Source organism: Aspergillus niger (assembly GCF_000002855.4).
Source record: "Aspergillus niger supercontig An03".
Lineage (NCBI taxonomy): Eukaryota > Fungi > Ascomycota > Eurotiomycetes > Eurotiales > Aspergillaceae > Aspergillus > Aspergillus niger.
In genome coordinates, this window is record NT_166520.1 from 524,116 (window position 1) to 547,569 (window position 23,454).

General features: G+C 49.8%; 12 protein-coding genes and 1 non-coding gene across 13 annotated transcripts; 7 read left to right on the forward strand and 6 right to left on the reverse strand.

The window, feature by feature from the left end:
• Positions 1-221: 221 nt before the first annotated feature.
• On the reverse strand, positions 222-1,817 carry An03g02690 (uncharacterized protein; the record flags this gene model as incomplete). The annotated part of the gene is made up of 1 exon (XM_001390129.1): positions 222-1,817. One exon carries the CDS (start codon positions 1,815-1,817, stop codon positions 222-224), a length of 1,596 nt encoding a protein of 531 aa, XP_001390166.1.
• A 1,489-nt stretch (positions 1,818-3,306) lies between these two features.
• On the reverse strand, positions 3,307-5,838 carry An03g02700 (uncharacterized protein; the record flags this gene model as incomplete). Its single annotated transcript, XM_059746984.1, has 1 exon — positions 3,307-5,838. One exon carries the CDS (start codon positions 5,836-5,838, stop codon positions 3,307-3,309), a length of 2,532 nt encoding a protein of 843 aa, XP_059603568.1.
• Positions 5,839-6,797: 959 nt separating this feature from the next.
• An03g02710 (hypothetical protein) lies at positions 6,798-7,046 on the forward strand (the record flags this gene model as incomplete). The annotated part of the gene is made up of 1 exon (XM_059746985.1): positions 6,798-7,046. One exon carries the CDS (start codon positions 6,798-6,800, stop codon positions 7,044-7,046), a length of 249 nt encoding a protein of 82 aa, XP_059603569.1.
• A 197-nt stretch (positions 7,047-7,243) lies between these two features.
• On the reverse strand, positions 7,244-8,884 carry An03g02720 (uncharacterized protein; the record flags this gene model as incomplete). The annotated part of the gene is made up of 1 exon (XM_001390132.1): positions 7,244-8,884. The coding sequence occupies one exon, from the start codon at positions 8,882-8,884 to the stop codon at positions 7,244-7,246; it is 1,641 nt and encodes a 546-aa protein (XP_001390169.1).
• Positions 8,885-9,947: 1,063 nt separating this feature from the next.
• Positions 9,948-10,246, forward strand: An03g02730 (hypothetical protein; the record flags this gene model as incomplete). The annotated part of the gene is made up of 4 exons (XM_059746986.1): positions 9,948-10,015; positions 10,077-10,152; positions 10,182-10,189; positions 10,228-10,246. The coding sequence occupies 4 exons, from the start codon at positions 9,948-9,950 to the stop codon at positions 10,244-10,246; spliced, it is 171 nt and encodes a 56-aa protein (XP_059603570.1).
• Positions 10,247-10,393: 147 nt separating this feature from the next.
• Positions 10,394-11,780, forward strand: An03g02740 (hypothetical protein; the record flags this gene model as incomplete). The annotated part of the gene is made up of 6 exons (XM_059746987.1): positions 10,394-10,481; positions 10,686-10,939; positions 10,978-11,044; positions 11,177-11,402; positions 11,443-11,570; positions 11,659-11,780. The coding sequence occupies 6 exons, from the start codon at positions 10,394-10,396 to the stop codon at positions 11,778-11,780; spliced, it is 885 nt and encodes a 294-aa protein (XP_059603571.1).
• Positions 11,781-12,109: 329 nt separating this feature from the next.
• Positions 12,110-13,069, reverse strand: An03g02750 (uncharacterized protein; the record flags this gene model as incomplete). The annotated part of the gene is made up of 1 exon (XM_001390135.1): positions 12,110-13,069. The coding sequence occupies one exon, from the start codon at positions 13,067-13,069 to the stop codon at positions 12,110-12,112; it is 960 nt and encodes a 319-aa protein (XP_001390172.1).
• A 634-nt stretch (positions 13,070-13,703) lies between these two features.
• tRNA-Met (CAT) lies at positions 13,704-13,775 on the forward strand. The gene has a single exon. It is a non-coding gene; the product is annotated as a tRNA-Met (tRNA).
• Positions 13,776-14,479: 704 nt separating this feature from the next.
• An03g02770 (uncharacterized protein) lies at positions 14,480-16,256 on the forward strand (the record flags this gene model as incomplete). The annotated part of the gene is made up of 3 exons (XM_001390136.3): positions 14,480-14,494; positions 14,566-15,941; positions 15,992-16,256. 3 exons carry the CDS (start codon positions 14,480-14,482, stop codon positions 16,254-16,256), a joined length of 1,656 nt encoding a protein of 551 aa, XP_001390173.1.
• Positions 16,257-16,561: 305 nt separating this feature from the next.
• An03g02780 (uncharacterized protein) lies at positions 16,562-17,825 on the reverse strand (the record flags this gene model as incomplete). Its single annotated transcript, XM_001390137.1, has 3 exons — positions 16,562-17,051; positions 17,117-17,511; positions 17,634-17,825. 3 exons carry the CDS (start codon positions 17,823-17,825, stop codon positions 16,562-16,564), a joined length of 1,077 nt encoding a protein of 358 aa, XP_001390174.1.
• A 640-nt stretch (positions 17,826-18,465) lies between these two features.
• An03g02790 (hypothetical protein) lies at positions 18,466-19,021 on the reverse strand (the record flags this gene model as incomplete). The annotated part of the gene is made up of 2 exons (XM_059746989.1): positions 18,466-18,705; positions 18,749-19,021. The coding sequence occupies 2 exons, from the start codon at positions 19,019-19,021 to the stop codon at positions 18,466-18,468; spliced, it is 513 nt and encodes a 170-aa protein (XP_059603572.1).
• Positions 19,022-19,238: 217 nt separating this feature from the next.
• An03g02800 (uncharacterized protein) lies at positions 19,239-20,290 on the forward strand (the record flags this gene model as incomplete). The annotated part of the gene is made up of 3 exons (XM_001390139.3): positions 19,239-19,498; positions 19,547-19,846; positions 19,909-20,290. 3 exons carry the CDS (start codon positions 19,239-19,241, stop codon positions 20,288-20,290), a joined length of 942 nt encoding a protein of 313 aa, XP_001390176.3.
• Positions 20,291-21,741: 1,451 nt separating this feature from the next.
• An03g02810 (hypothetical protein) lies at positions 21,742-23,226 on the forward strand (the record flags this gene model as incomplete). Its single annotated transcript, XM_001390140.1, has 1 exon — positions 21,742-23,226. One exon carries the CDS (start codon positions 21,742-21,744, stop codon positions 23,224-23,226), a length of 1,485 nt encoding a protein of 494 aa, XP_001390177.1.
• Between the last annotated feature and the right edge of the window lie 228 nt (positions 23,227-23,454).

A 23,454-nucleotide genomic window follows, 5' to 3' on the forward strand; every position in this document is an offset into this window, starting at 1 on the left:
AGGTGTTGAAAGCTACCCGGCGAGACTCTCGTAAGGCCGGCATTGGCGTGTAGGCCTGCTTTCAGAGCGGCTTTCCGATATGACAGGTCGTTGGTGGGCCTATAAGGGAGTTGCAGGCCGCAATTATGCTCGTCTCTTCCTGCGAGTCAGCGAACCAGAGGAAGCAAAATTCCGATGGGGTATATTAATTTGTGGATAGAGCAAAGCACTGGATATACTGTCTAGAATCTAGCGGCCCGCGGTTTAGCTTCTTGCGTACACAATGTTGCAATTCCCTGACGACAATAGCAAGATGACCTGATTGGAACATCGGCCGTTGCAACTGCTTGCTTCAAGAAAGGCTTCACTATTTGAGCTTCGGCCGTTCGTCCCAGTCTGTTCAGACATTCGTAGTACCCATGCAACGCCCATACGTTGTTCGGGTGTTGCCTTGCACGAGGCAGCGTGTCGTCAAATCCAAGATCAGCCTGGTACACTGCGGCTGCCTCCTGGACATGGCCCTGTTCTAGCAGGAGAGCGCCGTACGCATGGCGGGTCGGTTGCATCCACCCCCACGGCTCGTCATACGGTAATCCATCATCCAGGGTAATAGATCGCCGTAGATGGGTGAAGGCCACGTCATAGTTGCCACGGCGATACTCGAGCTCTCCATCCAGCATAGCGTCAGCCACGGCCAAAATATCCAGACATTTGTTGGTAAATAACATTCGGCTGTATGGTACGCGCTTCACAGCCTCCTTGAACAACGCGCTCTGTTGACTCGCCTCATCAATCCTCCCAAGCGCAGCCAGCGCTACACCTTTTCCGTACTGGATCATTGCAGTGGTGACGCAATATAGCTGCGTGTCATGCGGGTATTCAAGAGCAAGAAGATCCTCCCAACGTCCAAATCGAATCAGAACATGTACATTCATGCTCACAAAGCTTTCCAGCCAGTCAGCCATAGGCGGGGACTCGATACGGAGGAGCTGCTCTGGAATGGATGACTCTAGACTCTTTACCGTCTCCAACGCAACTTGCGACTGCCCCGCAAACATCGCCGCATATACTCTGAAATGATAGTCATGCGATCGGTATAGCGTATAGAAATTGACTGCGCCCTCACGGGCAAGGAACTTCTCATCGGCTCGAATTGCGTCCGAGTTCGACGCAATCGCCCGTCGATAGTCACCACAGAGAATGTCCAGGTGCGATGGCATGTGATTAAGATGGCCTGCATCAGGTACTAAACCCCGCAAATGGTCTGCTACACTCAGTGCTGCTTCTGGCTCACTGGACATCTCCATTAAGTGGATGTATAGATGCAGGATTCCCGGGTGTCGTAGCGCCTCGTCCTGGGTCAGTGCCAGATCTAATACCTTCTTAATATCCGCAGTGCGCGCATCAGCTGCAGGCAGACCAGTTCGTAAGTCCCAGAGGGCCCATGGAGTCAGATTCATGAGGGCATCCGCGTACAAAGCCACCACATCCAAGTCATTGGGAAAGCGTAAGTAAACGGACTCCATGGCGTTAGCGTACTTCTGATTCCAGCCATTAAAGTCATCGGGCGCCACATTCTGGGGGTATCGATGTTGCAGGGCTGCGATGAGCGCTGCTTCCACAGGTTGGGTGGTTGTGGCGTGTATCTGGGCCTCTGCGACAGCTTCATGGGTTCGCTGCACGGCGACCTCGAGTTCTTGCTCGTCGAAGGATTGCCAAGTTTTGTTGTAGTTGGGACCCAAGGTGTATGCAAGACCCCAGTATGCCATCGCACAGGTCGAGTCATGTGCGATGGCCTTTTTGGAAACAGTTGGCAGCTGCTTCGTGATTGAAGGCATATGTCCAGATGAGACCGCGGTCGAACCAGACTTGAGCCTGAGGGCTGGAGGTGGTCACCGGTCGGCTGAAGGAACCGAAGTCGTAATAGCCATCTGGTTCCTGGACAGACATGCTCAGGGAATATTTGAGAATATCACAGCGAAGAAGGGTTTAAAAAGAGATACGTAGGTGGCTTGCCGATGCTGTCCCTGAAGTTGAGGGGGGATGTCCCATAGTAGTAGGTAGTAGTAGTAGATATAGTGAGGATGTCCCCGCTGTCGAACCAAGGTTCCCAGGATGAAGGGAATAACAATAGTCCGAGGACAATCACATAACTATCTCAGGTTCCACCCCGTCACGTCTGTTAGACTAGTCTACATAGTAAGTAGATTCCTCTCGGCTGCAAAAGTTAGTCGACCAGGAGAACACCTAGGCCTACAGGCCGTATATATCGACACTGAAGAAGTTTGGTAAGAGACCTCAAGGACTACGCACTGCTTGAATGTCCCTGAAAGGCTACGCATCTCATCCTACGAAGGAAACATGCAGGTAGGCTGTAGGAAGTGGCTAGGGGCCGAAAAATTGGTAACTTGTAGCCAAATGGCTTGCCAGTTGTGGCATTCATTACTGTCTATTTTAATCGTGTTCGACCGCATTATTTACTCTTACTGTTGTATACACGGGGGTTTCGTGACCTCGTGTTCGTGCTCTTATTCTAGTATTGTTCTCGAGCATAGCAATGATTTTCTGAAAAGAGCCATGGATATAGTGATATAGAGAATGTTCTTTGAACATATCAACTTGTACTTAATTTATTGTAGAAGATACTAAGTCTATATTATCACTATGGTCCAGTAATGAGACCATGTCTCGGAGAAAGATGGAAGAAAGAGAATTTTGATATTATATAGGAACTAAATGTGAATCAAATTGTAGGCTTTGATATACAAATCCTGATAGTGCACCAGCCGGGCGAATACATAAATCAAAAACTCGATTGCTTTTGTCGCTGTATGGATGCCGGTGGCGTGGAGTCAAGACAGAAACAGGCTAGTCAGTTGCGACACTCAAAATGAATTTCTTACTCTTTCTCTAGTGGTATATTTTGGCTATCTTATCAACTGCGTCTATGTACATGTGGCTTGGTGTTGCGCCGTCTACTCATTACTGAAAGTTTGAGTGATCCGACCGTGTTGGGCACCATATTTTGTTGCTTCAGGCGGCCAAGCACCTCCTGCAAAGATAGAATCTTAAGTAGCAAGCAGGCTCGATCAGGTCAACGAATATAAATTGACGAGATCCCCTCAAGTTACTTCTACCTTTCGTTGTTGGAGGACCGATAAGGTACCTAGCTGCAGAGAACATCCTTAACTGCCAGATACCACAAGGACTTCTAGCATGGCCCGCCAGCTAGCGAAACGGAAGAAGGGACGAATTAAAACAGACAAACAGACAAGTCCCACCCAAGTCTAKAAAAAACAAAATATGCCACCATAACCAAGATACTTTTCAGCGCTGCGAGCGCTGTGACCGTATCGTCGACTGACGACGGATGATGTCGCCATTGTTCCATGTCTGGCTTGCCCGGTCCTTTGGATCGAGACTCGTAGAAGCCCCGTGCTMCGGTCGACCCTGAGATTGCTGGCGGTCCATAGACATCTGGCTAAGGCTAGAGGTGCGACGACGCATACGCCGTTCTGCGTCTGCGATCTCGTTCTGATTCAGAGATTCCGAAGGGAGCAGAATGGCGCGGTCCAAGGCATAGGGCAGACCGCGATGACGGCCTCGGATTTGCATCGCAATGATGACCAGCTTGGAGAGAACCTGAAACTGGCTGGAGAAGGAGGCATTGACTCCGGGATACCCGAGCGACAGACCAACAGTGCCGTACGCTGATACGACCTCGAACAGCACCGACCACACTTGGAAGGAATACTCATCTTGCTGCTGGAGGCGCTTGCCTTCCACAATAGTGATGATGAACAGGCCCAGGAACACGTACCATAGATCAAAACTGAGTTGCTTCCGCAAATGCGCTCCGATATAGCTGGGCGGTGTCTGGTTCTCATCCGACTCATCATCCTCGGTAGAAGCGTAGATACCCAGACTCTTCTCCTCATATACGTTGGTGCGTCGCAAAGAAATGGCGATGGGAAAGACGGATATATACATCATGATCAAGTAGGACACCTGCACAGCTGGGTGTAAGTCTGATACAGAGATGACAGCTAAGCCGGCGGTTCGAGTACAGGCTGCCTGGAACAGACCGTCCACGATACGGATACCAGTGGGCAGGGATGTGACGGCCGAATCATTCAAGTCCAGAATAATGAAAAATATCAAGTCGATACCGTTCAAGGCCACCAAAATTGCAAAGAGCCACCACGTGGCATTCCTCGGAAAGAGTAGAGTGAAGCATCGACGCGGATGATCCAGCAGAAAGCGGAGTTCCTCCCACAGCGGGGTTTCGGCACGAGTCACTTTGGACAGAACCCAGATGATCAGGCGCAGCATGCAAGGGAATCCCGTATTCCCTATAATAATCAAAAACGTCATAAGCAGGAGCGGGAATATCGCTCTCTGGAATGAAGATAGCGAGTCTGGCGTGAGAGTGAAACCGACATCGTTAAAAGCTGATTGAGCCATGAAGATGGCCCACCAAGGGCGACCCTGTCCGATTTCCTCGACCACTTTGCCCCAATGTGTGGTCATGATCCAGGGCACGAGGCACAGAATGCCCAGAATGTGGAAGAAGGCATAGTAGGAAATTAGGACTACTGCCAGAGTCTTCAATGCCCGATACTCAATCCCGCCGAGCTCGTCACGTTGTTCCTCGGTCAGATCGACAAAGTTGGAGTTCCGACCGACCGTGGCGTTCCAGCTGAGATACGGCTGTGTTGACCGTTCACGTTCCTGCGTAAGGGTGCGGAAAAGATTGTGTAGAGTTGGTCGCCGCGACGTCAAGCGACCCAGTTGCGAGGCATCAGTGTCATTCTTTGTTTCACGGAAAGTGGGACGTGTATCTAATCGGGGGAAAGTAGAGTTCCGCGTCCTTGTCCGGATCATATCCGGCTCGTTAATCGTAATATGGGGGCCATCGAGTCTGCGCGGCCTATCCTCGTCTTTGTCATCGTCCTCGTCGTCCTCGTCCTTGTCATTCTCATCCTCTTTGCTGATATCGCATGGGCTGCGCTCGGAACTCGAAGAATTGCTAGATGTGCGAACGGGTCGATTTAACTCCTCCTCCTCTTCTTCCTCCAATACTTGTGGTGCGCCACCGTTGTCATACTCCCGAGGGCTAGGGATTCGCAGAGCGCCTTTGTTTCTCCGTTGATTCTCCAGGAATGCAATATGATGTTCTGGGCTCAGCTGAGCCGGAACACGAAGGTTTCCTAGACTGTTCCCTAGTCCTATCCCTAACTTTTGGTTAAGGGCATTGCTCGCATCTTCGCCCAAATTTTCGGGTGGATCCCGCGCGGTGGGAGAGGCGGGGGGTGAGTCCTCGCCAGATTTCTCCTTGGCCTGCTGCCGGCTTCCCGGATGACCTAGTGTGTCGCGCAGGACGACGATAGACCGACCGGCGACACCAGCCTCTTCCCGGGAAGAGGATTGTCCATCCTTATCTTCGCTTATGGTACGGAGGCGAGAGCGAGTATGGCGAAGGGCGCGCGCATCGCTGACGACATGCTGAAATCGCTTTTCAAACCAGTAAAGACGCACGAAGACCAGCACAGTGTGGATGAAGATGGGAGTAGTCAGCATGGAGACCACGTACAAAACGATCTGCTGGTAGGTATGCAAGGTATTGAGGTCGACGGTGTTGAGACCGCTCTGGGTGGCGGCGCCGGCAGATAGGAAGAGGGCATCGGTGTAGTCTAGATTAGCCCCTGGATAGATGATGATTGAAGAAAGCAAAGAGGTGGCGATAATGTAGACATAGTGGATGAGCACAAAATTCATGCGCAGGTTCTTTAGCCATGGAATGTGGGAGGTGAAGCGTGAAGTGACCGAGGTCGCCCGCCGCAGCACGGCGGAAAACATCCTGCGGTTTCACCCGCACCGACTGGGACACTGGGATTTGCAGGGAGAAAAACTGTATCGGTAGGAGAAGAACGGATGGGAGGTTCGAAGAACGAAGGGGCTGCCGAATCAAGACGGCTGCTTGCCGATCAATATGTACGAGGTGGGAGGAAAAGAAGACGCAGACCAGGCCAAAGTCGCTGCAGGTCAGAGACCCACAATCGCAACAGCACTTTGAGCTGAGGAATCGAGGATCAACATGATTCGAGGAGGGTTATATTGGGAGGGTAGTAGAGAGGACGAAGGCCGGGCGCAGATAAGGGGATAGAAAGGTCGTGAGAAGAAAAGAGAGGACGGGAAGCCCCGAGTTGCAAGGAAGACAAGACAGGCGAAAACCGCAGCGGGGGATAACAACTCGGTGGATGAGATGGTCTGATAAAGTGACCAGCCTTAAACCTGAGACTGCTAACCTCCACTATGCCGGTGAGCACCCACTTGGATTGTGGTGGGCGCTGCAAAATTCGATCGCTAGCTTGACAATCGAGAAAGGAGGCCGGATTGGCACAGCAGAGGGGGCAAAAAAGAATATCAGACAGAAGAAACGGAGGGTGAAGAGGCGCTACGCCGATCGGTCAAGCGCGGAATTTAAAGACATGCTGTCCACGGACAATTTCATTGGAGCCTAATTAGCATCTCTGGACTCTATCTCGCAGGTTTTAACGTTGGACTAGTCCCGAGTAGCACGTCTTGTCTTGACTTGGACGGGGAAGGAAACGCGGCAGTCCTGTCAGCTGTCACGTGACACTATGCAGGCTTTTTGCAGCCATCGACCGATCGATCGATCTATACTCGGTACAGCAAATGAAATTTAAATAGCATCCCTTCGTGTTATCTACACAAACTGACTTAACACACGCATGTCTGTAATCCTGAAACCCACCGTACGTTGACGGCAGGGAACGTAGGCTCCATCACTTTCCATGACATCTTCGGTGCCTTTGGCAACTAGTAGTATCTACTTTAAGACCTCCGAAAACGGCGCGTGCCGCTGGCTACAATTATACGCCAATCAACCCGGCGTATCACGGAACCCTGGCCCAATACAGGTATCCTGCAAAGATCTCTGCTGTTTTCGATCCAGTACATCTTTCTACAATGTGGACATTATGATTCGATGGGGGAATCCGTCAAATGATGCAGAGAACATCGGGTATGTCGGTATTGTTTGAGGGGCCAGATTAAAATGTTGCTTGGTCCGAATGTTGCTCGCTGGCATTTCTGCTGGTGTCCCTGTCGGCATGCTTGCTGGTGTGATGGTAGGTTAAGGAGTCGCAACTTGCGATCCGGCTCGTCTCTTAGAGCGGTGGAAGCGTTTTCAAAGAGTCCTTTTATTATTGACTTCCCACAGAAAGGCTTGTCTCCACAATCACCGCCGTTGTCTTTTGTGGCTTCCAGTGTCCTTGTGTCCCGAAGACTGCTTCTTGCCAGACGGTTGTACCGAACGAAGACTACCGGTATCATTATCAGAACCTGATTTCCCTGGGTTCGACTCGGAATTTGAGTCTTCTGACCCGGAGATGGAAATGTCCGGATCGGACCTATCGCTGTCTTCCAAGGAATGAACTGAATGATTGACGTTCTTGGGTGCAGATTTCAGCGACTTCGAAGACGAAGATGAATTGTCATCAAACTTGGACGTTGATTGATCCATACTGGAAGTATTGTCAGTCTCGGTCTCCTCTTCGCCTGACTCGTCATCCGACTCCACGTATTCAGAACTTTTAAAGTGCTTGTTTGATTGGCTCTGAGAAGACGTAATCGACCTCGATTTACCTCGGCGCTTTGGTGGTTTTGCCTCCACAACGGGGTCGTAGAAAGCATCCGGGTTTCCCATGCTACGCCGAGTCAAGACCTTGCGCCTGATCTTGCGAAATTTGTCTCCACACTGCTGCCTGGAACGGCAGTTGTCCATGCTGTTGCTGATGTTTCCCCAAGAGATTTTGGATTCATCTATCTCATAGATATCCCGGCCAACATCATGGCCTAACTTCTTCATGTGGGTCCACCAGGCCTGTAGATGCTCTAGTAGTGCAGATACTTCCCATTCAGACCAAGGCCCTCGATTCATCGTCTGGCGATGTTCGAGGTGATTCCTCCATCGCTGTATCACGTCGTCATCGCTTCTACCAATCATCTTGGCGATGTGAGCCCACTTGGGCCCGTGGCGTTCATGAAGTAAGATGAGTTCGTCATCTTGTTCGGCAGTCCAATAATGTGGCTTCTGAGTTGTACATTGAAAGTGTCGTCTCATGAACCGATAAACCGATCTCTTGTTGCGACCCGGAATAATCTCATAGACCTTTTTCCAGAAAGCCGGTTTTGTGGTGATTTCCGTAGGACAAGGGAAGGGGTTTGACTTGTCCCTTTCTGAATGCTGCACCATAAGGTCGAACGTATCGCTCGACATGCCGTGGGTGGTGCAGAAATCTAGTTTGAATGATTCCAATCCCTTTACTTCCTCCGGTGTAAAGAAACCAGATCTGTCTCCTTTCCCTTTGTTGGCATCCAGACCGCGCTTTCCCTTTTTGAAGTCCACCAAGCCTTTATATTTCTCGATAGATTGTTTTGACGCTGTGGTCAAGTTTGCTTCTAATTCCTCCTGGGCAGACCCTCCCTCTTTGTCCTTATTTTCTGGTTCTAGAGCGAGTGAAGCTGAAGATGCGTTCTCCAGGAGTACATTGTCGAGGTTTTCCTTGGCCACATCTGTTTTGCGACTCTGTATCTGGCTTTCCATGGACTCGCGGACCTTCTTGCGCTTTGGTGGATGATCCATTGGTGTACTGTGCTGCGATGGTTGAGACAATGTCAGTGCAGCATTGTTGGTGGCATTATCCAAAGCTCTCCTCTTCCGTCTGGATTTTGACCCATTTGCCTGTAGCTCCTGCTTGACTCCTTTTATGGGTGTTGAAGGGGTCGAAGGTATTTCCAATCCCGTTTGACTGTCCTCGAAATCCTCGGGGGCGTTGTTCCGCTTTTGGGAAGCATATTGAGGCGACGAGTTGCTCATTTCGAAGGAACAGAGTGAAGAAAGAGAATTCCAGTTTCCCAGTGGAAATTGAAACCTCAAAAAGAACTGTGGACGCAGAAAAATTATTTGAGGTGAGTGAAGGGTGAGTAATCTGTCAGACAAAAAAAATCTAGGGAAAAGTCGCCGAGAAAGCTTTGGAGCGGCGCGAGCGGCGCGGCGCGACTTTTGGCGGTGCCGTTCAAGCTTTCTTTAGCGGAGAGATGTTCCATGCATTTCCTGGTTAGGGCGGTCAGGGTTGATATCTCTGAGCTCTTGTTAGGTGTCGCATCGTCTGCCTTGCTTCTGAAGCTGTGCAGCCGGCACTGTCTCCTAAGGGGAGGAAACCACCGAGGAGTCTCTTGCTAAGTGAAAGCTGTGGTCAGTTGAGAAACCCTACTGACACGCAGTCGAACCTCGGTCTGCTCAACTTTCTTTTTGCTTTTTTAGGATTTTCCCTGTCAAGGGCGGTCAGTAAGGCGGGTGCCAAAGACAGGCAGAAAGAGTGCCGGGGATGAGGCACCCACGAGGCCGTTTAGTTATCTAGATTGTAAGTAGCAGGGCACCCATTGGATTTCGGAATCAGCAGCGACACCGTTAAGTAAACAACCCAGAGGCTAACACAACTTGGATAGAAAGGAGTTTACTTCTTTCAAACTCTCTGCCGGGCTATCTTGCAAGCCATCAATATGGTGCGATCCGACCATATCCTGAAGTCTGTCTCACCCCTTCTCAGGCCACTTAGCGAGTAGCAGTGATGTGGAAGACTAGATCTTTATATCCCGGACTAGGCGGGGTATGGCAACTCAAATATGCTGCTTTGTTGCCCAAGAAAAAAAAAAAAAAAAAAAAAAAAAAAAAAAAAAAAAAAAAAAAAAAAAAAAAAAAAAAAAAAAAAGAGAGAGCTGCTCAGGCTCGTTTCTATCCGCTCTCTTGCGCCTTACTGCAGCGTCAATAATACAAAAGTCAGTCACCGGAAGCAAATTGCTATAATAATATAAGATGATCCAAGCAGGAAATGTCACGCAGAGGGAATGAAGCAGCAAAGTCAGTCATGCACAGCAAAATGGGTAACAGTCAACAATCATTGAAGATAATAACAACAAAGAATCTGAAGAAAGGAAGAATAGACAGGTAACATTCGATATATTACATAATCAAATTTGATAAGTAACTAGTTAACACACACAGACAGACTAACTAACCGCCGAGTTCGACCAATCAGTCATCCACAACAGCTAAGCACAGCGTGGGAATGTACATATGTTGGAGTAAGTTGAAATGAATTATTGGGTGCTAGGTTACTCTGTAGGTTGGTTAATTTATAGATTGCTGGTTGTATTTAGATTAGTAGAAAATCACTAGATGATAAACCACTCGTACCGTTATCCAGTATGGTTGCGGCAGTGATAACGTTTGATGAATGCGACTGTCATCTGCATCGCATCTTCATTCAAAGTATCAATTGTAATACAGCCATTTGGGTCGTGATCTTCAAAAGGGTTTGAGCTGATGTCGGGTGCACAGCCTTTCTTGCCCTTCTCCATTCTCACCCTTCGCAGTATCCCCGAAAAGCCAGACCTGTTCACCAGGCATTCAGGTACCCTTCTACTGGGAAAACATGTTGATGATTAATTACATCCCTATGTAACCGGTAACTAAGGCGTCTAAAGCATATTATTTGATGACTAGACCCTAATAATTTATGGGCAACACACTCTCGTGGCCACGTACAGCAATCCAGAACGTCGCAAAGTAAGAGCCCCAGTTTCTACTAAAACCTTGTTCGTGTGGGGGTAGACAGGAACGACTCATAAAGTTGCATTATTGCGTATCCTGTCGAAGGTGCAGCGAGCTGCGGATTGTGGGGCGCAACTGGGCCAGAAGATAATACAGCTGGCATATGTTGCCAAGAGGACGGTTCGCAGCAAGTTTCAGAAAAGGTGGGTCAATCAGTGCAAGGCTAGCCATACAGCTGTGGGGACCGGGGACAGACCATATTTGATTGAATCTCGCGCTACTGGAGTGCTTCCGCTTCCTGCGGCTACGGAGGCAGATGTTAGATAAGGATTTCCAGATGTAGATTCGATCGGGAGGTTAAATCGGACCCGGACTTTAACCTAGGCCAGAAACACCTAGACCCATGGGCTATTGAGGCAGACAGTGAAGACACTGCGTAGAAGCCCCAAGTACGCCCCGTCCGGTTTACCGCGGAAGACTAAGCCTACCAGGGAGAACTTGCGGTTAGGAAGCAGGAAGTAACTAGTGGCAAAGACAGAGGATAGCATTTTGCAGGCAACTGGTGGGCCACCTGCGACACTCGTTTGATTCTACACCTAGTTTCTCCGTGTTCAGCTGAGGCATTGACGGTTTGTAGATACACGGCATGGCATTACTTAAATGTGTCGGATACTTTGCGTGATATCATGGGGTACGGCGTTCTGAGCCATACTCTTGCATCAGTGCGTTTAGACAGCGAAGCACCTGAAAAGCTAGCATCTTGTATACCGAGCTCGATCAGGTCAAAATATACAAATTGAATGGCATTAAAGATTGCGCAGCCACGGGCTTCAATATTTCCTTCTTGGTAGCTGCACAAACGATGCCGGCGGCCAGATTTCAAACGTCATGCGAAGTGCGACGCGACGCAAGGTCGACTATGGGGAGGAGTGCCTCAGTCTTCAGAATGGTATGAACCTCCCGCCGTCGAGCGGGCATACAAGAGTGCCTTGTGAGAGTTCTCATATTGTCGGTGTTGATGTAGTGTTTTGTTCCAGTGTTGCTTGCCATCATGACAGCTCGCTGGTGGACTTATAAGGAGGCTGGAGCCCACAATTCAGCCCGTCTCTTCGAGCCGGTTCGGAAGGCAGGGGTGGTGAGTCCCATCGTTTTGCTTTGAGCAAGTGCCAAAGCGGGCAATGAATCAATCGAACGATATCAATATCCCTGGTAGTTGTCGCATGCCGCGTAGTATCTATGGGACGAGAATATTAATCGAGTATCGCTCAAAATTTGCCTTATTGAGGCGTACTGTGGAAGCGAGACTGGTGGGTGTATATATTGACTAGAATATCGCTTGCTGACTGCGGAGTTGACTCAACCAGTTGTGTCGTATTAGCCTTGAGAGCTATGTGTTAAGGAGCTGCCAGCACCTGCAATTCGGTTCGTCACCAGCGGAGGCAATGATGTTGAGAGTCAAATCCTGACAGCCCATGTCACCATTCCAGGTTAACCCATCAACCCACCCAAGACCACGCGACCAACGCTATTGAGTTCACTCTTAGCCTGGTGACGGCTAGCATCCTCAAATTCGCGTATAATCCCCGCCACCATAATCTTCCTTATCTTGGCATCCGCCTTGGAAAACATTTCTCCCAATGCGACAGTACATACTGAAGGTGTGAAGACCAGTGACACCAACCGTGTGTAACAGTCAATGAGAATATCACACAGAGTAACGAATGTTTCGAAATAGTCCGGTTCAAAGGGTAATAATGGCGTCAGAAGATATGTGTACTCCTCACCCGGGAGGAGCTCTGAGGCCTCCGTATGCGGAAACGAGACGGTCGCAGCCGCCGCGCTGGAGTTACTCGCCATTGATTTCAAGTCCGTCGGGTCACTGGATTGCATCGGTAGGCCAATTTCTGTGGCCGAGCTGGTGCGGCGCGCTTTCGTGCCGGCGTGGGCGGCACGCTTGAACATCTGAGGGATACGGGCGCGAGTGAGGGTGGAGGAGGAGGTGCCGTCGGGAGGATGCACTTGCTGAAAAGCCTCAAATTCAATTAAGAGAGTGTTGAGTGCGCGAAGAAACTCCACGGGTGTTGTGCTGACATCGAGAATCGGGGGCAGGGAGAGGCCCAAGAGAAGGTAATTGATGGCGCGACGGGCAAGTTTACGAGGCTCGAAGTATGGCAATCGATTGATATCGGTCCGGGAAAAGTGGACTGTGTTGAACCAGTAGATGCGACCTTCGTGCGCTTTGCGCAAATAGCCCAGTGTAGAGATCCGCTTAGCGGCCATATCGTGGATATGCTGATAGATTGCTGCTGCGCTTTGAGGCCCAAGTGATCCGCTACCACTCGTTAACGGGGGTGGTATGGACCCCACCGATGGGTCATGACTGATGCTGGATTTGGTGTCCCGGCGCGATAGGCTGGGGGCAAAAGTCGAGGAAATCATATTGGACATGGTTATGTAGTCGGAGGGGGTTGCCTACCCCTGGCATAAACGTGGATTCCGTATTCCGGGGGATCGATGATAGTATACGGTTAAAGGGGCTGGCTCGAGGAAGCGTGCTAGTAAGAAGATCCGTGGGACCGGGAAGGACATGGAGTCTCAGTGCCACGTGACCGTGATCTCTGCCCCGAAAAAGAGTACAGCTGCGCCTGTGGGGACTTTGTCCGTCTGAGTTGAGGGGAAGTTATAGTTATCAATCCTACGAATACGTTATGATACTGAATAATATGTCCTCATGAAAGAGAAGAGGAAAGGACTCGGTGCCCAAGGGATACCGTCATGGCATCCTAGTACTTGAGATCCTAACGAGCGCGTCCCTTATCAGCTACAAGCTGTGCAGATAACAGAGACGAAGCTGTCTTGTCTATTTAGTTCATAGCATGTATTGTAGATTATCGAATAATGATATTGTAGTCCTTCATGCAATGCTGGTACTAGCACTCGGTGTGCATACCTAACAGATCTGATTAGAAAAGAGCCTTGTGCAAAATCAAGGTTCTCTGAGGCTATGGCAGACGTGAATAAGATTAGATTGACCATAAAGTGGGATCATATATTAAAACTAACGACCTTTTGTCACCCATCCAGCATGTTAGCTCAGGGGAAGAGCGCCGGGCTCATAACCCGGAGGTCCCTGGATCGAAACCAGGACATGCTATCTTTACTTTTTTTTTCATTTTCACAGCCACATCTAATCTCATTCGATCTATTTCCGCCTCGCAGATTTCTAGCACAGGCTGCTCTACGCTATTGGTTAGCTGGGAGTCATTCTTGCTACAATTAAGGATAACCTGAGTGGCAAGATTTCAGTTGCGGAGGTTGCTCTGGATAACATGGGGGGGGCGGTCGATGAGGGGTGCGAAGAAGTGATGATGCGTTTCAGCCAAGAAACGATTTTATCTTTGAGATGGTACTAGATATAGACAACTTGAGTATGAACGGTATATATGCACCAGCAACATAGATTTAGCTTATATACCCTTGTGCTTAGACGGACCATTTCAATGGAATAGATGATTCACCATCTATATCTCCAAATGGACTAGCGTAGGGGTCTAAGTGACTATACCTGAATTGGTTAGTCGCTGGTAATAACCCCGGCTGGCCACTGACATGTGACCGACCGCCTTCCCAAAGGATAGGCTCCGACTGAATGAATGAATAGGAAGGATATCCTCCGGTACTCGACCGTCTTCTTTCCCCTCCATACGAATTATTGGCCCCTTGAGATGACCTAGTATCAGGTCTTCTCTGTGGTGAGCCCCCCTAATACTTTCTTGTGGCTCTGTGTTTCAATATGCTTTTGCGCTCGGCCACTTCTTATCTGATTAGAACTGGCCAGGGGTATCAACTATTCCTAACATGACACGCCGACTTGTATGTCCCTTTTCGTCTAACCATGGGAATCTCCCATCAGGAGATTTAGAACTAATAGGAGATCTGTACAGGTTCGAGCGGGCGTGCAGCTCGCTATCTTCGCATCTTTCATCGCTCTCCTCGTCGTGACCTTGGACAACAGGTTCCGTGTCCTTCCTGCCTCCATCCACGGCCATCTTCCATCCCACTATGCTGGCTACGCCATTACCGATGTCACTGTTGTGACTTGTTCTTCCATCAACGTCTTTTCGAACTGTCAACCAAGCCAGGAGTCCTGGTCACAGATCGAGAAAGACCTTTACCTTCGCACCGGTTGGACCTCGAGCGCATTTGTTCGATTTGAGCGAAAGAAAGAGGAGGAACTGCTTCCTACAGACAAGGTTGTTATTGACCTTAAGATCAGCCGACTTGTTCCCGAGTATTCGGAGGATCCTGAGGCACAAGGAGAGACATGGGAGCAGAGACCCGGTGGTATCTGGCTGAAGCGAACCGCTAAGCGCCACGCAAGTGATTCGGGGAAAGCAATCACCGCTATCGATGTTCTCTTCGGTGCCGATGCAGTCGATCCGCGAATTGGCTGGGAAGTTAGGGATACTCCACTGCTACTGGATAGCAGGACGGAAGAACTGGAAACTCGAATCAGCGTTCGTCGGGGAGATCCCCCCAAAACGAAGAAGCCAGTGCCCAGGATAAACGAAAATGGGCGCTTCAAGATCATGCAGCTGGCTGACTTGCATCTGAGCACCGGCTTAGGGGCTTGCCGTGACCCCGTCCCGGCTGAACCCGTCCCAGGACAGAAGTGTGAAGCCGATCCTCGGACGCTAGAATTCGTGGAAAGGCTCCTAGACGAAGAGCAGCCTGATTTTGTTGTATTAAGCGGCGACCAGGTCAATGGTGAGACTTCTAGAGATGCTCAGAGTGCTCTTTTCAAGTCTGTTAAACTGCTTGTTGATCGCAAAATACCCTACGCGGCCATTTTCGGCAACCATGATGACGAAGGTAACCTGAAGCGGCCGGAACTCATGACTATTTTGGAGGATCTGCCGTACTCTTTATCAACTGCCGGCCCCGAGGAGATCGACGGAGTCGGAAATTATTATGTTGAGATTCTTGGCCGCGGAAGCACCACCCACTCCGCGCTAACCCTCTACCTTCTGGACTCTCACTCGTACTCTCCTGATGAACGGCAGTTCCGCGGGTATGACTGGATCAAGCCGAGTCAAATTCGGTGGTTCAAGAACACTGCCCAGGGGTTGAAGACGAAGCACCATGAATACACCCACATGCACATGAACATGGCATTCATTCACATTCCGTTGCCAGAATATCGTGATCCCAACAACTATTACCGAGGTAACTGGACCGAAATTCCAACAGCGCCAGGCTTTAACTCGGGCTTTAAGGATGCCCTTGAAGAAGAGGGTATCCTGTTTGTGAGCTGTGGACAGTAAGCATGCCTTTTCCGCCCATCCATGACCCTTTGCTAACCCGCTCTAGTGATCATGTCAATGACTATTGCATGCTCAATCGGGATAACGAGGAAAAGCCTTCCCTTTGGATGTGCTATGGAGGAGGCGCTGGTTTCGGCGGGTACGGAGGATACGGGGGTTATGTGCGCCGCGTGCGCTTCTATGACTTTGACATGAACCCTGGCCGTGTGGTGACATACAAGCGGCTGGAGTATGGCGAGACGGAAGCAAAAATTGACGAGATGATGATTATCGACGGTGGCATTGTCAAAGGGCCTGAACAAGAAGAGTGAATCGGAGATTGATGCCTTTCTTAAGCGCTGATTGGTATTTTTCTCTCCTTTCTTTTCGAGCTGGGTCTCGCGAGACGTATATGGCCCTGCTTTTCGGACGACATCATCTATTCGAGGCTTTTACATCTATCACTGGGGAGGCGTTCCTATTTGAGACTTAACCGGCGGGCATTCCTCTTCTTTTCTTTGTATCATATTACTATTCGATTCCGACATTTGCAGGATGCGTGGGCTGCGATAGCAGGCAATTTCTCAACAAAACTGATGGTTTTTTTTGTTTCTTCTCTTCTTTCAAACCTACTCTATTACCACCACTTTTCATAATACACGCGCTCCTTATCCCCAAGAAAGCCCTCAAGGTTGCCGACCACATCATCAGTCATCCCAGGCGGACCACACACATAACACACAGTCTCTGCCGCCTCAATACTACCATCAGGATTACTGATCGCCTTGCGTAAATCATCCCGATTAATCCTCCTCATATGCAGGGTCAGATCATCAGATTCCGCAGAACCAGTAAGAGAACTTTGATCCAAACCAGGATCGGTGATGAAAAGGTCTAAACTAATCTGCAATCGACAAATTTGTGACTGCGACGCAATGATCTGTCGTAGACGTGAAAGGAACAATATTTGCTCCAGACTATTACTGCCACCACCACCACTCCCGGTTACTGTTCCTTCTTCTTTCCGTGGGAGTTTCGTTGAGTACAGAAATCGAATATTGAATGACGGGTGAGGGAGAGCTATCTCGTCGCCATTGTTCAGATGCGATAGCATGGACATTAGTGGGCTGTGGTTGTGTTAGTAGTTAGCTACGAATTCTCTTTCCTGTTTATGAATCGACATCACACTCACTTGATCCCTACCCCGCCTGCCACGAAAACTACATTCCGAACTTTCGTTAAGTCCACGTTTGAAGACGGAGGCCATACAAAACTCCCTCCGACGCGGATACTAAGTTCCGTGCCAAGGATCTCATCCGCCGGTCGCCAGAGCCATGCGCTGGCTGGGTTGGAGGGCGCATATTGCACAGCTAACTCTACGTAGGGTGGCCGACCGCGCGGGTCGATGGGTGGAACGTCGGTTTCGTCGGTTGTGATTGCCTCCGCGGGAGATTCTAGGGATGGGAGGACTTGTGCGTCGGCTGGAGTGGAGGTAATGCTGAAGCCGCCTGCATTGGGGATAGAAGGGATATGAACGTCGAGCCATTGACCCGGAAGGAATGTTAGAGGTTGTTGGGGATTGGCTAACTGTTGGGTGTTAGCACGATGTGGTTGGTCGGGGAGCGGATATGTTGCTGTTAATATGAAAATTATAGGTATGTGGTTGGAATTATTATATAGAAAAAACAAAAAGGAAAGAAATATCATACTTCTTCCACTTCCTGACCTTCATCTTCGGCATTCTGGACCTCCGGGGGTATGGTCAGCTGTAGTAGCCGCACGAAAGGATTGGCCTGTTCGACATGCGACAGCCGGACATTGTACAGTCGGTTCTGGCGGGGTTCGGCAGCGGTACGCAATTGATGGGGCAGTGAGCCCTTCCGGTTTGTCGGGGAGCTCATGTGGTGTGCTTGGTGATAGCAGCACAATTGGTTCGCAGTCGAGAGCCGGCGCTTAGAGAAGAGAGCTGATGGGGGATGGCGAGGTCGGACTGGGAGCAGTTGATGGCACTGCAATAGTAGGAGTCTCCGCATCCGGAGGTCCAATGATTGTCGAGGACCGTTGTTTCTTGGAGAAGATAGATAGTACTAGTCGTCTAGTACTCTGTAGTAGCTTGAGGATTCACAGGGCCAGCTGGCGGGAGGAGCCTTTAGTGTCTTTACATGGAGTAGCAGGTATTTATTGCATTGGGATTGACTGTGTTGTGGTCAACAACAGCGTGTTGCTTCTTTGGTAGAAGAAGTACGAAGTACTTAGTCGAGGGTAGATGGATGACGTTGGGAGATGTCATGTGCCTACTTCAGTTGTTTGCAGCGAACTCTTTTTCTCTTCCATTTAGGTTTGGATGCATTCCCATCTTTGTGCGTCAATATCCACATTGTACTCACTCAGCAATATACTCAACAAGACAGACAGGGAACTGATGTGATGTTCCTAATGACTGCCAACCCCTCCCCAAGTTTCCTTATGCACGCGCAGTCACAACTACTAAGTAGATACTAAACAGCATCGCACGCGGTCTGCTTGCTCCACCTGGGCGCTTCACACTCTGATTGGGCAGTCCGGGCATCCTTTTCGATGGATGGTAATGGTCACATGATGCGACACCACCTCATTCATCGTCTCCCTGTCTCCATGCTTCTTTCCTCTGGCACGTAGGTATTGAGCCATCTGATGGTTAGCAATTATAGCTGGTACTCTCATGGTTGCACCCACCAACCGGCGGGCAGATCCTCCTCCTAGTTCCGTTGCGTGAAGGGTTGCTGGGAGCATGCAGATCGCCTTCCCCATCACACGCCTAGCGTGTGACGGCCGTCAGCCAAACGGCTACTTCTGCCGCCTCATTGGCGATGCACCCCGGCCTGGCGCCGATGCTGGCGCTTCCTAGACGGCAAGCATTGGCCAGATGCAATCCGTTGGAAACATCAACTGCATTTCCCGCTTTCCTGGCTTGCCATTGCATTGCTGTGATATTGCCCCCTCTCTCCGTCTGGGCCATGCACCACAAGAGGATGGACGCTGGCGCTTCCGGGGTGCCAGACTTCTTATCCTCGCCATCGCCCCAGCTGATCACCCGGAGCTCCTCTCTGGTAGCCATTTTTGTTTCTCTGCTCTCATCTGTGTTTTATGGTTTGGTGTTCGATGCCAGTGAGCTGAACGTACAGCTAACCGGCCTGGCCATCAGTCGCGAGTGAAACACGAGCCCAAGCACTCCATTGAAAAGAGTTCTAGTTACTATCTTGATACTGTCCATTGCGATTCATTCCCCTAGCTGGCTTTGACAACATCCGAGTCCCTCAACACAAACAGCCATGATGCGCATGCGCATGCCGCCACTTCGTGATTTCTTCCCGACGAAATGGCGTAACCACAACTTGATGTATATATTCATGATCATTGAACTGCCTCTTACAATCATCATCCTTACGCTCACTGGTATCGCTTCTCACGACCTCTACCGGACGAAGCTCTGGCAAGATGGCGCAGACAATGGGTTCAATAGTTCACCAAATGATAGACTCTACGCCGCAGCCAACCATCGGCCCTTCAAGACCCCCATTGTCTGGAGTTCATTGTATGTGGAAGCCTTCTGGTTCAGAACCCATGGCTAACACTGAAACAGCATCACGGAGTACAACCTTGTCCTGGGCATCCTGAGTGTCTTCGTGTGGATTACAAAGATTCCGGTCCACATCCTCCACATGCTTACTCCGCCCTTGTCGGCCTTTGTCCATGCCGGCTTGATCGCCGTGTACATCTATTCCGTTCGCTACCAGGCTGGTCCCGATATGTCCGATCCCGAGCACCCTCAACCGGGTGCACCATGGTACATCTCGAAGAAATGCTCAGTGGCTGCTGTCAAAACAGACGTTCATTACTGTATGCAAGCCAAGGCACTATTTGCATTTTCCATAATTCTCATGTGAGGATACTCCTGTCCTCTAATACCCTTTCTCTGGAACAGTCAGCTAATCCGCCTTACAGCCTGTACTACGTTGCCGTGCTCGGCGTCAGCTTGCAGAATTGCGTCATGACGAAAGAAGAGCGCCAAGAACGGGAAGAGCTACGCGAGGAGCGAAGAACCATGAAGGAATTCGAAGACTACGTGCTGAAGTCGCCTGGCATTCCTATGACCGTGCCGAGGCAAACCGGGCCAATGCCGACGGGCATGCCTGGCAAGGCATCGTTCCATAAAACTATCACTCGAAGCACTGATGTATCGTCGGCGGATCTCCCACTTCGTCAGCACTTCAGTTCACCAAACCCTCGCCGCTCAATGCACCAAGAGTCGGCGGAGACCCTTTCCGGACACCAAGCTCAGTCCCAAACATCCTTTGTGCAGACCAACAAGGCGAATGAGAGCTAACTGGCGTTGCAGTCTACCTAAGACTGGAGAGGTGCCTTGAGATCATTGCTAGTGCCTGTCAAGGGATCAACGTGCTCCATAGTTTCGGTTCCCGCTCGTTGTTGCTACGTTAAGACCGATATACTAGCTTACAATGACATGTAATGCCAAACAGTCGAATTCACACTTACTTTTACCCTCATATCTGGATGTCCTCTACTATTCCTACATCTACACCCTCAAGTTTTGATTTCTATACCATCTTGCACTGATATCATGTGGAGTTCGTCGGTTATATTTTCAAGTGTGATTGCAGGTCAGTCATCGGGATCATATCATGTTGTTTGTTCGCCTCCTGTCTCTACTTCGTCTAGTGTTATCGCGCTTCCCTTCCCCCACCTTCTCTTATTCACCCCCATTACGCTAAAATCCTTTGAGGTCAGCACCAATATATGTTGTTGTTGAATGACTGTTTCATATTAAGGTCTTTAGATTATATAGTAGAAGCCTATATTCTCGGGCTTTCATGCAAGCCTTAAAGCTCAAAGTTGGCTCTTGAGGCGCTCGTAAACTCCTCTCCGTTTGAGCGCGCGGTGTCTTTGAATAGCTAACTTCCCTGATATGCCCATGCTTTTAAATCGAGTCCAATTGGTATGCGCTTTGCCAGTGGACTTGGCTCCATACTTGCGATATATTCCCAGTTCATCGAATCCAATAGACGGCTAAGTGATTTGCTCCTACTGTCTCGAAACAATCTTCTATGCGGGAACCACGACCAACATCAACATGGTCTGTGTTAGGATACGTGCTACTTTTCCAGTATGAGGTTAGAAACTAACATCATGCTGAGTGTGTATCAGGTGCCTAGGACAAGGCTAAACATTCTATAGTCTTTACCAAGTGCTTCGCCAGATTGGTCGGCGCGTAAATGAGTGATAACCACTATATCGGCCGAAAGTGTGAATTCAATTGAGCTAATGAAAGGAAGGATGAACGCAATGATCGGCAGGTAAGTAAGAGTGCCGATTTCCTCCCACCAGCAGCAAATAATACTAAGTAGCTGCCAGCCTTTACTATTTGTAGTAAATTGCATTGTGTTGATAATATATAGTGTCCTATTGCGGCAAGTTCATTGAGCAGAAAAGAGATGCCACGGTTTTTGCAGCATAGACGACCATATTAGGAGTAGAACATATTGGGGAAGACATCTTGAGGAGATGATAATTGAGTTCATTCCATGTGGAATAAGTTACAAGAGGATGAATTGTGTTTATTTCATAATGAACTAGTTTGTTAACACCAGTTATTTAAATACTAAAAATCACATGACTGAGCATAAGAGAAGGACGAGCGTGCTCTACAGCACGTGACCGCGACCGGACCATCCTGCTGCTAGCATATCGAGACTGGTCGAGATTCCACCCAAGTGGCCTCTCTCACTCTCTCACTTGTGGCTCACTGGCGTCCTCAACATGTCCCTTAGCCGGACATCCTCTGCCTTGCGGCAATGTCGCCTACGATGGCACCCGGAAGCCATCTCCCTGACGCGCACTTTCACTCCCCTGAGCCATTCTACCCGCCATCGCCGGCTCTCGCGCAGTGAAACCAAATCTTTCCATACGACCCCCTCTAATGCTGCGCTACGATCTCCTACCGCTCGGAAGGCCCAATCCATCCGGAGGCAAGCCGTCTTCACAATTGACGGAGTATTCGCGCACGCTGTCCAAGGTGATGTCGAGGGAATGCTCCAAAGGCTGGAAAAGACCGTGGAGGAACACTATTATCGGTGGAAGGAAACCCACAGCTACGAGGGAAGTTACGGCAGCACGAAGCTGAGTCTCGAGAAATATAAACAAATCGCACAATCCCTGCTACGAACCGCTTATTCCCAGCCTCCATCATCACAAGCGATTCGCGCGATTTCCACGAATGTCGAGGTTATCTGGAACGTTTCGAGATGCCTACTCAGTCCGGATAACCGTGCCCTGGAAGTTTGGCTCCACAGTGCCTGTGCCCTCGCAGGCGCAAGATCCCCTACCCTCATGCTCGCTCATAGGAACCTCGATGACGCGCACCCGAACTACCCTCTACGCACCCAATTCCTGGATAAAGTTGAACAATGGGCGTTGCAAGATCGTGATCCTCGCGCCATGCATGTTTATGTGAGGACTCTAATTGCCCGAGGGGAGCATGAAAGCGCGGTGCCACTTATGGACGAGCTCATGTCGACCATCTATCCTTCACCACGAGTGGAGGGCCTGGAGACACCTCTTTCATTCTACAACATCCCCGAGGTGTGGCCAACGTACATCCGTCTACAGGAGGAGCTGAAGAAGAAGGGAGTGGATTGGGGCATTGGCAGAGATGAGCTGGCCCGTCTGGCGGGGGTGGACTACCAAGAGCCCAACTTCTTGTCAAATTATGCATCTGTGATGTTTGAGGCGGGTGATTATGAAAAGTATGAGCAGTACATGCATCAGGCTGCAATGGCCGGTATTCCCAGTGCTTGCACCTCTTTGGCCCATTTCTACTACCTGACTGCGAGAGGACTGTTCCCCCGTCGGGGTGAGAAGACATTTGTTCCGCGGTCAGCAGAAAACTCTAGAGAGTTACTCAAAAAGGGCAGACTGGAAACTCTTTACTCCAGCATTGTCCATGGTCTGCCAACCCATGAATACTACAATAATCTTGCCCTGGAGTGGTGGGAGCTGGGACTGAACATGGGCAGCGACTTATCCGCTATGTTCCTCGCTCTCGCCTACCGAGAGGTCGGTCAGCTAGACGTTGCAGAATCTTTTTACAAGCTGATACAATCGCCTCGTTTATTGGCCAGCAAATTCACCGCTGATGATCTCGCCATTAATTGGGACAATCCCGTTGCGTCCTTCTATGTGCCACGGCGAGTACTCAATGTAGAATGGTATGATACCGATGCCAAATGGACCACTGAGAAATAGCCAAAGAGAAAGGGAACCAAAGAAAAGTCACAACACCAAAACTACGCTTGTCTAGCGATGCCGGTAGTCGTACCAAGATGTGATATGTCACACGGAGCGCGACGCAATGCGAGAATGGCAAGGGTGAAAAGGGGCTTCGATTTTTCGGGCTCAGATGGATTCCTCGGTCTCAAAAACAGGTGTGGAAGGATGTCTGGTAAGGCGGTCTCGTGAGGTCAGTGCCGGCGT